The sequence below is a fragment of the Henckelia pumila genome, chromosome 2, assembly GCF_033568475.1.
Source record: "Henckelia pumila isolate YLH828 chromosome 2, ASM3356847v2, whole genome shotgun sequence".
NCBI lineage: Eukaryota > Viridiplantae > Streptophyta > Magnoliopsida > Lamiales > Gesneriaceae > Henckelia > Henckelia pumila.
The window spans coordinates 131,200,474-131,213,056 of NC_133121.1; the positions used below are offsets into that span (position 1 = coordinate 131,200,474).

Here is a 12,583-nt window from a genome sequence, read left to right on the forward strand (position 1 = left end):
TTATTTGTTTTGTGGAAAAAAATAAATTATTTACACTTCTTTATTTTGATTATCTTATTCTATTTGTATTAAGTATTAATACATATCTTACTTATGAGATTAGAGAGTTCATTGAATTATTTTTTAATTTCATTTTTTTTTCTTTTTCAATTTCATCGTACATGTCATTATTTTTAGTTGGAATTATTTAGAAATTTAGCAATTAGATAAAATGATCGTATCTATATATAATAAAAAAAATTAAACAAGACCTTCTCTTAAAAATTTTCCTGGGCGGTATTTGTAATTTCAAATCTCACCAAATTCATTCCACCAAACACTGCAAAAAAATTCCCGAGTTATGATTGATAAAGCAAAACGCTCAACAAATTGCACATGAATAATTAACTGTCAAATTTCAAAAAAGAGATAGAAAAAATAAAACGAACACGGTTCTTTTTATGTTTATTTAATTTGAGTTTATCCCATGTTTAAAAGATTTGTTAGATAAGTAAAAGGTCGGTCGCGTAAATCGATATCGTGAAGGGTTCATGAACTTGGTCTCCCATTATGTTTGTATATTCATAATAATTATTGAATTCAAGCCAAATCAAATCTATCTAATGCTTTATTTGGTAAGCACGAACTTTGATACATCTTTTATATGAATTTAATCTAACATCTTTTATTTAAAATTTTTGACAATTTAACGAGTCAAAGATGGAGCTTGGAAGCATTATAATCAAATAAATAGGCTTCATGCTCAAAATCAAAATGTTGTCTTAACTCATAAGTTCAACAATGTGTTAATATATTTTAGGTTTTTTGTTGGGGTAAAGTGACAGAAAAGGTTCCATCTCCACAGTTGCATATCGACAAAGTCAAGTGTATATGTATGAATATTGAGAGCAATATATGCATGTCGCAGACACTACTGCCGAAATCGTTGAACATCTTAAATCAAGTTTAATAATATTTATTGTTTAATATATATATATATATATATATATATATATATATATATATATACATATATGTGTGTGTGTGTGTGTGTGTGTGTGTGGGCATATTTTGCGCGCGCATTTTGATTTAAGACTATATATAGATTGATTTATGTAAATTAGGACAGTCTAAGAATGATCCATTAGGAGAGAAATTAGTAAAAAAAAAAAGAGGTTTTTTTCCGGTAGTTTTCTTGATTTTAATGTAATAAAAGTAGGTTTTTTTCTTGAAATGGTGTAACGAATTTATATCTATGAGATGAATCGATTCGATCCATATTTGTAACGAAATATAACACAAAAACTCTCGGTGAGATGACCTCACGAGATCTTCTATTTGATTCACTCATGAAAAATATTACTCTTTATGATAAATATGGTTGGGTTGACCCATCTCACGGTTTTTTCTCACAAGACTTGCTCGAAAAATAATATTTTTGACATAAAAACAATATTTTTTAATGAGTTGGGTTGGAGATCCATGCAACAAATAAGAGGGGGTTTCAAATTAGTTTTTGTGTAATAAAAATTTACAACAATTAGGATGAGATCATCTTTAGGAACTTGCAAATTGAAATATATATTACATATAAAAAAAATATTTGTAAGACTCATTTAAAATATTTACATACATCAACAAAAGATTGGGCATTATGTTCTCTCTAAGAAACTCTAAATTTATATTTTTCCATACTGAAGAAAAACAGTATAACGTGTTCTTCGAGAATCATATACAGTTCAACCACAAGAGCCTCCTTTTTTTTTTTTTTTAAGGAATTCACTGCAACATTTTTACACAATTTTTTTTATTGAATTAATTAGACCAGTTGCTACAGTATAATATATTTATTTTGAAAGAAATTACACTCGTCTATCAATATGAATACCTATATATTAAAGAGGAGATATCTCAAAAGACTGGCAATGGCTATAGTTCCAGTTTTTTGCTTTTCTGCTTAAGTAGGCGGCGCGGCACCATTGCAATTTGTCTTTCAAAGTTTGGCGATGGCATGCACAGTTAAATTTGATCTTACAGGGAGCTCTAAATCTTCCCAATCATTCTCATCTAGCTTGGAGAAGTATCGATCCACCATTTCCTTGCTCACGTCCTCTATCTTGGCAGGATTCCACTGCAAAATCAGATTGATAGAAAGAAGAAAAGAATGTCTCAGTAAACAGCTGAAAGTCCATATCGATTTTTTTTAATTGTCACGCTCACGGCGTTAATATATTTACGAGGATGGGGAAAACAACCACACACCTTGGGATTTCTGTCCTTGTCCAACAGTATAGCTCTGCAACCCTGAATTTGGAGAATATTCTCTTTTATGTCCAAAGGTAACATGCATATAGGATAAGATGGAGTTAGTTTGATGGTACCTCAACAAAGTCTTTACTAATTTCTCCCCGCAAGACATGGCAAACCATTCTGAATTCTCGGATAAGGCATTTACCCACGCCTTGGAGTCTCCCTTGTCTAATCTGCAGAGGATAAACAGGTAAAAACATCAGGCCTTCGAATCTCTATCCTCAAAATTTTCCATGGTCACATTCATCTTCTACTTTTGTGGATTTAAGTATTATTCATGAGTTGCCAGCATGCAATCAATAATATTGAAACCTTCGCAAATAATTCACAAGGACGAGTCTCAGGCATCGCCAGAAAAAATTAGAAGCAACAAAGGAGATTCAAAAGGAAAAATTCAAGTCCATGTAACTTCTAGCGGGTACAAAAAATCTCAGCTGAATCAACTTATGAAGAAAATTTACAACGATTTACAGTGGATTAATGAAGGTTATCACGAGCAGTTTCTGAAGCATGAAATAGTATTTCTGTAAGTCATTTATGATGGTTAGCTATGTAACCGATATCAGATCAGTCTGAAAAACATGGCGGACTCAGGATCAAGTCTGCATATAACAAACTTATTCTGAGAAACGCTTTGTGAACTATCCAAAATTTGCTAATATATTTTTATTTTTCTTTATCGATGTGTCCTTAAAAGAGTCAGCAGGCAACTGCTCTTAGACTCAAGATCAAGGCTCAAAAGAAGTTCAAAAGTGTTAAATTTTGAACGTGGGGGGTGCAACTAAGGCATAGTGGAATCAACGAGATCCCTACCGATCTGAGAGAAATTTTAAGGCTTGTCGGAGATGCTTTCCTCAATGTCTGAATTGTGGAAGAGATCCATTCATCCTTCTTCTCACTATTTTCTATCTCCTAGAAAAGTGGAAGTAAATCAGGGTAAGAAACTGGCAAAATCAATGTTTCCATACCAAGGGGCAAAAATAGATCAGATATCCCATGTCAACTTACAAGGGAACCTATAATGTCTTCAACTGTTCTTCGGGAAAAGCACTTATTAATGATGTTCAACCTGCAGAAGTAGAGATGAAAAAGAGTGGCTTAGCCAAATGCAAAATTTCTTAGATTTTTAGAATACCGTTGACAAAGATCCTTAGCAAAAACGTAAAATGGTATTTAAGAGTAATATAAAATTTCAAGTCAATAACTCAGAATAAAAACTTCATCATATGATGTTTAAAACAAAAACAACATAGTCGGTATTTACATTTTGTGCTCATATAGTAGAGAAACAGTCATGTTTAGCAACAACAAAAAGATGTGTTGCAGACTACAAATGGAAAATGGAAAAATAAATACAAACATCTCTTTCCAATGTATTTACAAAACTTAACACTTCTAGGTAGTGCTTACACATTAAGGACACTTTTAGTCGAGGGTAAAGCACATAATACTAACAACTTGTCATTCAAGTCCCGCACCAAAATAAATAACAATATAATAAGTCTGACAAATGATTATTTTATATCTGAGTTGAATCTTTCGGAAGTGGAGTTAACTTCCCCAGTACAAAAACATATCCCAGAGCTAAAGACTTGAAACTCTTACCTGTAGTAAACACTATTCTTTTTCAATTGTGGTACATTCGAAAATTGACTTATAGTAGAAGAGATGACAGCTGGATCACTAGAATCTGCTTGGCACAATGCATCTTCTAGCAATGATAATCTCTGTCCAACAATAGAAGATAAATCAAAATAACAATGATTTTCAGCAACATATGAAAGGCGTACTCAGAATTGGTTGAGTTAGCCTGAAGCAGACCGTGAAATTGCATAACAGGTTCCTACTGGAAGCATGTGACTCATGTATACTACCAGGAAAGTTCTAGAGTGCCTCATTGATTGATAAACTCCGTGAGTTGATCGACATTTTTTTTAAAGAAGCATTTAGAGCACATGCAATGCATGTACATAATTAATTATATTTGCATAATTATAATTAAAAATAATAAATTACTTACTGATATAATAATTGGGGGAAAACATTTATTCCAATAGTTTCAATTTTTATTGTAAGTTATGAAAATTATTTTTGTGGTCGATTAATTTGAAGATGTTACAACAATAAACGTGCAATGAACTTCTATTTATAAAAATATCTCTTTGTATAATATTGTTTCAAATATAAATCAAAATAAATTTTGAGCAGATTTGAATGTTGCAAAATAAATCGTATGCTCCGGCTTCTATTCATATATAAAGAAGATATGTCAAGCTTACTTATTATAAGTGAAACATTTTACAAGACATCTAATGAATCAGACACTCCAAACTTAATCCTATTAAGAAATAAATGCTATCAAGACATTTCATTTTGTAGAAGAAAAATATTTCTTGAAGAAAAGATCCTGAACACATTTCACAATTTCATTTGTCCTAGTTTATGTGGCATCGATCTGAGCTTACGAAAACGGTAGCGCAAAGCAAATAATGCTGGTTGCTGGAGATGAGAAAATACCACTGATGGGACAAAGTGAGTTGCTAAACCACAAGCAAGCATCTCAGCACCATCCAGCCTCGCACCTGTCAGACCAACATATTCTCCTGCAGAAAAGGGATCGCTATGTTATATGAAACGAACAAAGATTCTGTTTTCCCAATACACTAAGCCTACCAATATCATAAAAACAGAATAAAATCAAAATATCTTTTTCAAGATGGCGTCCAGAAATATGTGTAAGTCGTAACAACTAGATACGTAAATATACCCAAAAAGTAATCATACTTCCAAGCACTTATTCACATGTACGTTATTGATGAAATGTATCCACCATGTGAACATCAAACGTAACATGTGAAAAGTCATGGAACCAATGATATTTTGAAGTCCTTGTGGCATGTTAACAGTTCTTTGTCAGGGAATCCCAAGACGCCAACAAGTAATGCTAATAGCAGTTAACAAAAATATTTAACACAAATATGACAAGTATTACATTCAGATGTTGGTTGTTCATAAAAGTCTAGGTAATTAACTAGTTCAATTTTGGGTACAGGGTAAGTTTGATACAGGGGCACAGGCCACAGGGGTTGAGCAGAAACTCTCCAAAAGTGGACTAGCATTGATAATCCATCCACCTTGCCTTGTATAGCATAGGGATAATTTCATCCTAAGCAAGTTTAATTTCAAAAAGAGGAAGTGTCACCACACAAGAAAATTGTTGTGTCATCAGTGGCGTTCTTCTATATTTCTTTTATTTGCAGGAAAGACACATTTTCTTGAATCCAACTCATCGATTCTAAATCTTTCGTTTTAGGTACGTTGTGTAGCTTCTCATTTAGCGAACCAGTTTGTGTCGAATAACCAATCACATGATGATGCTTTCTAAGCTTAAATCGGGAACCGAAGAAAATCTAACAGTAGGTAGAAGGTAAGCCACATCTACTTTGATAATATTCTCCACATGTGGAAGAAAGACTTGGTATATCTACGTCAAAACAAGGCATCTGAAAAAGCAAAGGAGCATAACAGAATTTACCAAAGAAACCAGGGAGTCTTGACAAATAGTAAGAGGAGCCTACGTCAGGGAAGAGTCCCAATGCTGTTTCAGGCATAGCAAAAAGCTGCAAGAAGGTTAATTCATAAAGGATAACCTTAGACAAAGAGAAACGATAAATTTGATGATGAGGTAATATAGCTATAAAACATTATCGTGCAACACAGTTCTCAATCAGTGCATACCAATTTTTCAGATTCCTGAAGTTCGGTACGTAAACAAATATAAATACAATCTGGCATACACAAAATAAATACAATAAAGTAAAGGTAACAGGAAAGGTTGAACCTTGAAGTTAATTCATTATTTATCTCCGAAGACTAGCCATAAAAAAATATTTCAGAAATTTTAATTATTAAGCCACAGATTAGCCAATTTCTTGGTAAAAAAAACAAACAACACATGCCAACAGAAGTGGTTGAAAATTATGAAGATAGAACATTTCATGAATTCATGGAAATAATAGATAAATACCGAATTCTCTGTAGCCACGCGAAATCTACCATGTACAGAAGCACCTGCTCCTCCCCCCATGACAATACCATTGAGAATTGAAACCTTCAAATACATTTGCAGAATAAACAATAAGGACTACTGAAATGACAACTACAAGCATCTTACTATCCACAAAGAATTAACTGAAAATTACTTAAGACTTGGAAATCTTTCTCTACATTAGCACCTGGGGTTTAGTGTATGTAGCCATCACATAGTTCAAAGTAAATTCCTTTCTGAAATAACTTGCACCAGACCTCCAATTACCTGATGATACATAAATATTAAGAGTCAACAATCATACAATTGAGTCTTAACATACTGCTAAGTAGAGCGCTGACAGGTGAGTTCAACAACCTGAAATGGCTAATCAGAACAAAAGGAATTTAATATAAACTATTAGGAAATAAAAGCTTCTGGATTAATTTGCTGATTAACTTCAAATGCAGACTCAACATATATCTGGAGCCAAGTAAAATCACTATAAAAATATTCTTGCACTGCATTATACTAGAAAACCTCAAATTGAACGATTACAACCTGAGGTCATAACTGATTCGACTCATACCTTGAGTGATATCACGAACAACCGCTGCAACATCACCTCCAGCACAAAATGCTCTCCCTTTTCCCTTTTATTAAATATTAGAGAGAAGCACGTGTAAACATACATAACTTGAACAATATATTGTCAGTTCCATCCTATATATTATTGCTGCCACTCTAGGGTTCAACTATCATCTCATTGTATGTCATAGCCCACAAAGTGCAAAAATAATATTTTCTAAAGTTTTTGTCTGCAGAAGTTAACAAACACAAAACCGACCAAATTTGATACTCACATAAGTCAGCATACTTAATGATGTGTCGACTACTCCTTCTATATGATCATACGTAAACCTACTAAAAAATAGGCCACCACTAGTAGATCAAACTAAAGTGGCAGAGAGAGACCTGAATTTTCAGATTTACTATAACTCATAGTGAAGTGAACTGTTACAGGAAAGACGACCAACCGAAGAAGAAAAAGAAAGCTAGCATCTGCCTGCAGACAAGCAGAAAACCAATGGAGACACCACAAGCTTCTGATACAAGTATAGGAAGCAGGATGCACCAAATCTATGGAGCCCAAATGTGTAAATACCTCTGATTTCACCAGGCCACAAACTAATAGTCATAAACGCAGAAAACAATGTAACAGAATATGAATAGCTGATAGATAATTACCTTCAAGATTAATAATTTAACCGTGAAATCTTCCCTGCAAGCGATGAAAAGCTCCAGCAAACGGGACACCTAGATTGAGAATGACAAAACATTACAGGAAAAAGATCGAACATATTCTGAACAAAGACAATGCTGGCTGGCACACATATATTCTTCCAGTTACAGAACACGTTCCATCCCAAGAAGTATACAATTTGATTTGGTGGATGTAAATTAACATTATAAAAAGAAAACACAAACAGCAGAGACATAAGGCTCCCCAAACTGAATCTGATATTCCTAAATCTGGGGGAAACGAGCATATTCTTCAAAATTATTTCAATTTCCGAAACACTTGAAAATTTCACAGAGCAGATAATGAGTCGCTTAAGTCATACCATTTCGAAGGAAAGTGCATTGAGTTGCTTCGGTCTGTTCAGCGTGAAAATTCTCACAGAAAACTTCTCTTCCGTCAAAACCTGCCGAGAAAATCATAAATAAAAAGAATGCCTCAATAAAAGGACCTAATCAATTGGGTAAAAGAAAATCAAGCGAAATACGTTAAATTATATGGACCTGATCAGTTTCTCCGTTGGTAGAAGAGTTTGAAGCCATGTTGTTCTGGAACCTCCTTGCTTTGATTTGCGTGAGCAAGCAGTGGAAAGGCCAAAACAAGATGAAAGTGTTGAAATGGCTACAAATGAAAAAAGGAATATATATAAGCTACAGCCACGTTAAGGTACAACTTAAGTAGCTAAACGTACAAAGGAATTCATTCTCTTGAATCAGGGATTATTAATTTTAATTGATATTTTAAATATCGTATACTTGAGTCAGCTTAATGGATCATAAATTAATCATCAATAATCTAATTGTACTGAAACACACCGGAGTCTGAAACGGCCAAATCTCAAACACTCAACTTGATCGCAGGGTGAATCACTCATCTGGGTTTTTCCAAAACCTTGGGAAAAATGGAATCTTCAGTCGTCTTGGGCGAGAGAGAATGGTTGGCATGCTGTGGAAGCGTCAGATTTGCCAAAGAAATGGCGTCTGCCGGGCCCTTTTCCAGTTATCAAGAAGCCGTCGGTGCCGCCAGTGATATGTGGTTCAATAAAGTCTCTTTCTTTAACACCCTATCAGTTTTTTTAATCATGTGACAGGTGTTCGAAAGTGTAGTAATGTTGATTTTGATAGAATAAAAATTTTGTTTTTGTTCGCGTCGATTAGGTGGATGTAAATGGATGGCTGGAAGCTTTTTCTGCACATCCTCAGATTGGTGAAAGCCCGTCGAAGACCCACAAAAGTCCCACCAGCGCTCAGTTTAGTTTTCTCGTTCTCTGTTTCTTTAGACTGTAACGAGTTACTACCATTTAGTTTTCTCGTCTTTTTTGTGTGGTAGAGTTAGAAAATTGCACTGAGACATGACGGTTTATGTCATTTGTAAATCATTTAAGAAATTTAACCGCTTGGTGGATGAGCCCTCCAAAAGTTCAATTGTGAACTATATTTGTTTCATCATTCGAACCATGCCGATCTTTATAGTGGTGATGATTTGTTTTGTTGTCTCCAATGGTAGTGTGGACTGTGGACCGTGGAACATGGAGTCGTTTTATAAGCAGCGAATTTTTATACGGCTTAGTCAGTTATTCTCGCAGTTCAGCTAAGATTCGGACCACCATTTCTCTGAAAGCATGGTTCTTGCTTCACTTGTCATTCACCGTTTTAATTTGTGTCAAGATGGTATAACAATCAAAAGTTATGGAACGATAACTAATTACCGCCACAGGTGGAGCAAGGGAGAACAGTCGACTGCTTTAGCTACTGCCACTGACTCCACCTTGCAGGTATATGCAAGTTGATCATTCAGCTCGTCATTTTTCATCTGAGATCAGCATGTTTTTGTAAAGCTGAAATTATAGGGCTTTTATTTTGAATGTGGAACATATTGGTCCTTGACAACCCGGTTTTTTATGCAAATGGTGAGAAGTGTGGTTTTTGGATTTAACTTCCATGTTCAAATGGTGAAGAAGTTCATGTTTACATTTGATGATAGTTTTCCTTTGCATGTACGGTGTATGCTTGTTTCACAATCAAGCGGGCCATTCTTTTTGTCACTTTATTTTGTAGGAGCTATGTGAGTGGAATGCTCGCTATAGGCAGAAGTTTGGGTTTGTGTTTCTGATATTTGCATCTGGAAGAAGTACCCCGGAGATACTGGCAGAGATTAAGGTAATCTTTGAGCTGCTGAATGCTCTTCCTAGTGACTTCGTTTCTGACAAAAATTGACTGCGCTTTTATGCAGTTTTTTAGAAATCCAACTCCTAGTTAGACAACCCTGTGCAGTCCAACAATATTTAGTCTGTCCAGTGATTTAAAGTTGGTATATAAAATATAGGATATTTTGATTCGGAGGCTATAGTAAAATAGCTAAATCGACCAATTAGGAAAAAATATGAGTGAACTACTATAGAATTCCTCAGATGAAATGCCATTGCCCTATATTTACTATTTTGTTGTTGAAAATGGTGGATCCAAATAACTGTTTTGGGATCCAAAGGCCATACTCTGATCTGTCATGTGAGTTTCCGGAGATGAGGTAACGGGTCTGTAGTTGAGTCTTGGCATCATTCTATGATAAACTGCCTCAAAGGACAAGATAATGGGCCAGTTCTTTATGAATACTCTTTTTCACAGAGACGCTATCAGAACAGACCAATAGTCGAACTTGAGCTTGCAGCCAAGGAACAAATGAAGATAACAGAACTACGTCTTTCTAAGCTATTTTCAGCTAATGCAACTGCTCCTTCCACAACCAACACTCATTATGCTTCAGATGTGGCAAAAGTTGAAGGTTTCTTGTGTGGTTTCTGTTTGTTCATGTTCTAAATTATTCCTTGTTTTCCAGAATATGGACTTAACAGAATTTTGAAGAAATAAAAGTTGTTTTCTATGCAAGTGCGCAAAACTAAATACAAGTGTTTTATGCAGCAGGGGTCCTGTGGTAGAATGTCCCCGGGAATCCCCTTGTAAAACCATTCTAAGGACTTTTTTTGCCAAAACTAAAAAGCGTTGTGAAATGATGGTTTTAGTTTTCAAGGTCATGGCTGTGAGAATCTCCTGATACCAATCTTTCGTAGCATTGACAATCTCTGTTAAACTTTAGAAGATCGAGTGAGCCGTATCAGTGGACATTTGGGGACTGCAAAGGAAACTCCCGCTGAGAAAGCTGCTGAAACGTTTACAAGGACACGCCCACCTATCACGACCCACGTTCTTGACATAGCTCGTGGTTCTCCAGCTGCTGGTATTGAAGTCCTTCTCGAGGCGTGGGACAACAACAATCAATCCCGGCCATTATTTGGTCAAATGGATTCAAGTCATAATTGGAAGCTCCAAGGTTCTTCAACAACAGATAAAGATGGAAGAAGCGGTCAGCTGATGAAAATGGTTGACATCTTGAAGCCTGGCATATACCGAATCAGTTTCAATACTGGGAAGTATAATCCGACAGGCTTCTTCCCATATGTCTCCATCGTTTTTGAAGTCAGGGATTCGCAAAAGTTGGAGCATTTTCATGTCCCGCTGTTGCTTTCTCCATTTTCATTCAGTACTTACCGTGGGAGCTAGTTGCCAGACTGTTGCTTACAAATGAAAGTTGAAGGTTGAAGAATGGTCGCTCTCTTTTCCTGCAGTTAATCTATTTATGCCAAGGATGTAATAATAATTTCTGTCCAGGATGAAACCGTGTGGTGTGACTGATATCTGTAAATTTTCAGTAATTATTTTGAAATGAAAAATTAATCCTTTTTCATTTTGGTGGAAAATCTTTGTTTCCCCCAAATCCCAATCACTAAAATCATATTAGTTCCAAACTATCACTATATTGTCCTCTTTTTTTTTCACACAGATAAAGAAAAAGTTATTGAAAAAGTAAATTTTATATAGACTTTCTATTTTATTCTTATTTAATATATTAAAAAATAATTGCACAATTTTCAAGATGTAGTTAATAGGGGTATATTAGTAAAGAAATGTAAAAAAATATTACTAAATATGATATATAACTATATATTTGGGATAAACAAAAAAAAAACGTGGACAATATAATTGGGACGGGGGAGTGTCTTATTTTAGTTTTAATTATATACGATATATGTCATTTATAAAGAATTTAATTATCACCATAATGACGTCACATTATATATCTCCAATTATTTTAGAGATGTATGAAGAAATTTTAATTTTTAAAATAAAAAGATATATTAAAATATTTTTGAGAAAAATGACACCATATTAAATTAAAGATACGGAGTGCTACAAAATGTAATAATGATACAAAGTATATTTAGGATATTTGTACTGAAAAAAGACATAAATCTATAATCTTGTTTATTAGTTGGGAAAACACATTGACTACATTTTTCATTTTTTAATAATAAAAAAGTATACTGTTTTAATTAAAATGAAAGAGAACTTTAATTATTAATTAACAATTAAATGTTTGAATTTCCGAAACAGTTTTTTTTTTTAATACTTGCATGCATATTTATGTTTCTAACTTATTGCAATTTTCATAGGCAACATGTTAGTGTACGGAATAACACAAATTTCTATGAGATCATATCACAGGTTAATTTTGTGAAACGAATTTTTATGTGACTCGACTCATAAATTTTTTTTTATACCCAAAATATTATTTTTCATATAATGCAAATATGGATCGAGTCGATCAATATCACAAATAATGAATAATGATCTGTGACATTTTCTCACAACATAACTAGACATAAAGCATCTCATAGTCATTTTTATGTTTAATTTCAGCGAGTTAAGATTTAGGGCAGTGAAAAAAGAAAACCTTTCTAAGATTATACTTTATGCTTGTCCGAATTATTACTCCATTTTATAATCTAATTACGTTAGTAATCTTTTTTATATATATTATATGTGTAATCCGATCCTACAATATTTCAGTACTCCTATTAACAACATATGAGATTTTCGTTATCTCATTAGTCTTCATTCATAAAAAGGAAG

At 34.0% G+C, this 12,583-nt stretch overlaps 2 protein-coding genes across 4 annotated transcripts; one reads left to right on the plus strand and one right to left on the minus strand.

The window, feature by feature from the left end:
- Window positions 1-1,764: 1,764 nt before the first annotated feature.
- LOC140880405 (3-hydroxyisobutyryl-CoA hydrolase 1-like) lies at window positions 1,765-8,557 on the minus strand. Its single transcript, XM_073284818.1, has 15 exons — window positions 8,432-8,557; window positions 8,120-8,237; window positions 7,942-8,022; window positions 7,565-7,633; window positions 6,906-6,969; window positions 6,525-6,604; window positions 6,317-6,400; window positions 5,825-5,909; window positions 4,807-4,892; window positions 3,895-4,016; window positions 3,298-3,358; window positions 3,103-3,201; window positions 2,361-2,462; window positions 2,242-2,283; window positions 1,765-2,110 (listed from the first exon to the last, which is right to left on the minus strand). The coding sequence occupies exons 1-15, from the start codon at window positions 8,488-8,490 to the stop codon at window positions 1,973-1,975; spliced, it is 1,290 nt and encodes a 429-aa protein (XP_073140919.1). The 5' UTR covers window positions 8,491-8,557; the 3' UTR covers window positions 1,765-1,972.
- LOC140880406 (uric acid degradation bifunctional protein TTL) lies at window positions 8,518-11,320 on the plus strand. 3 transcript variants are annotated; one of them, XM_073284821.1, is made up of 7 exons: window positions 8,523-8,661; window positions 8,774-8,865; window positions 9,123-9,240; window positions 9,333-9,390; window positions 9,674-9,775; window positions 10,241-10,397; window positions 10,710-11,320. In XM_073284821.1, exons 2-7 carry the CDS (start codon window positions 8,784-8,786, stop codon window positions 11,171-11,173), a joined length of 981 nt encoding a protein of 326 aa, XP_073140922.1. In that variant the 5' UTR covers window positions 8,523-8,661; window positions 8,774-8,783; the 3' UTR covers window positions 11,174-11,320. The 3 variants fall into 3 exon arrangements, with proteins under 3 accessions (XP_073140920.1, XP_073140921.1, XP_073140922.1); XM_073284819.1 differs by lacking the exon at window positions 9,123-9,240 and having other exon boundaries at window positions 8,518-8,661; window positions 10,710-11,319; XM_073284820.1 differs by lacking the exon at window positions 9,123-9,240 and having other exon boundaries at window positions 8,518-8,661; window positions 10,713-11,319.
- The last annotated feature ends 1,263 nt before the right edge of the window (window positions 11,321-12,583 follow it).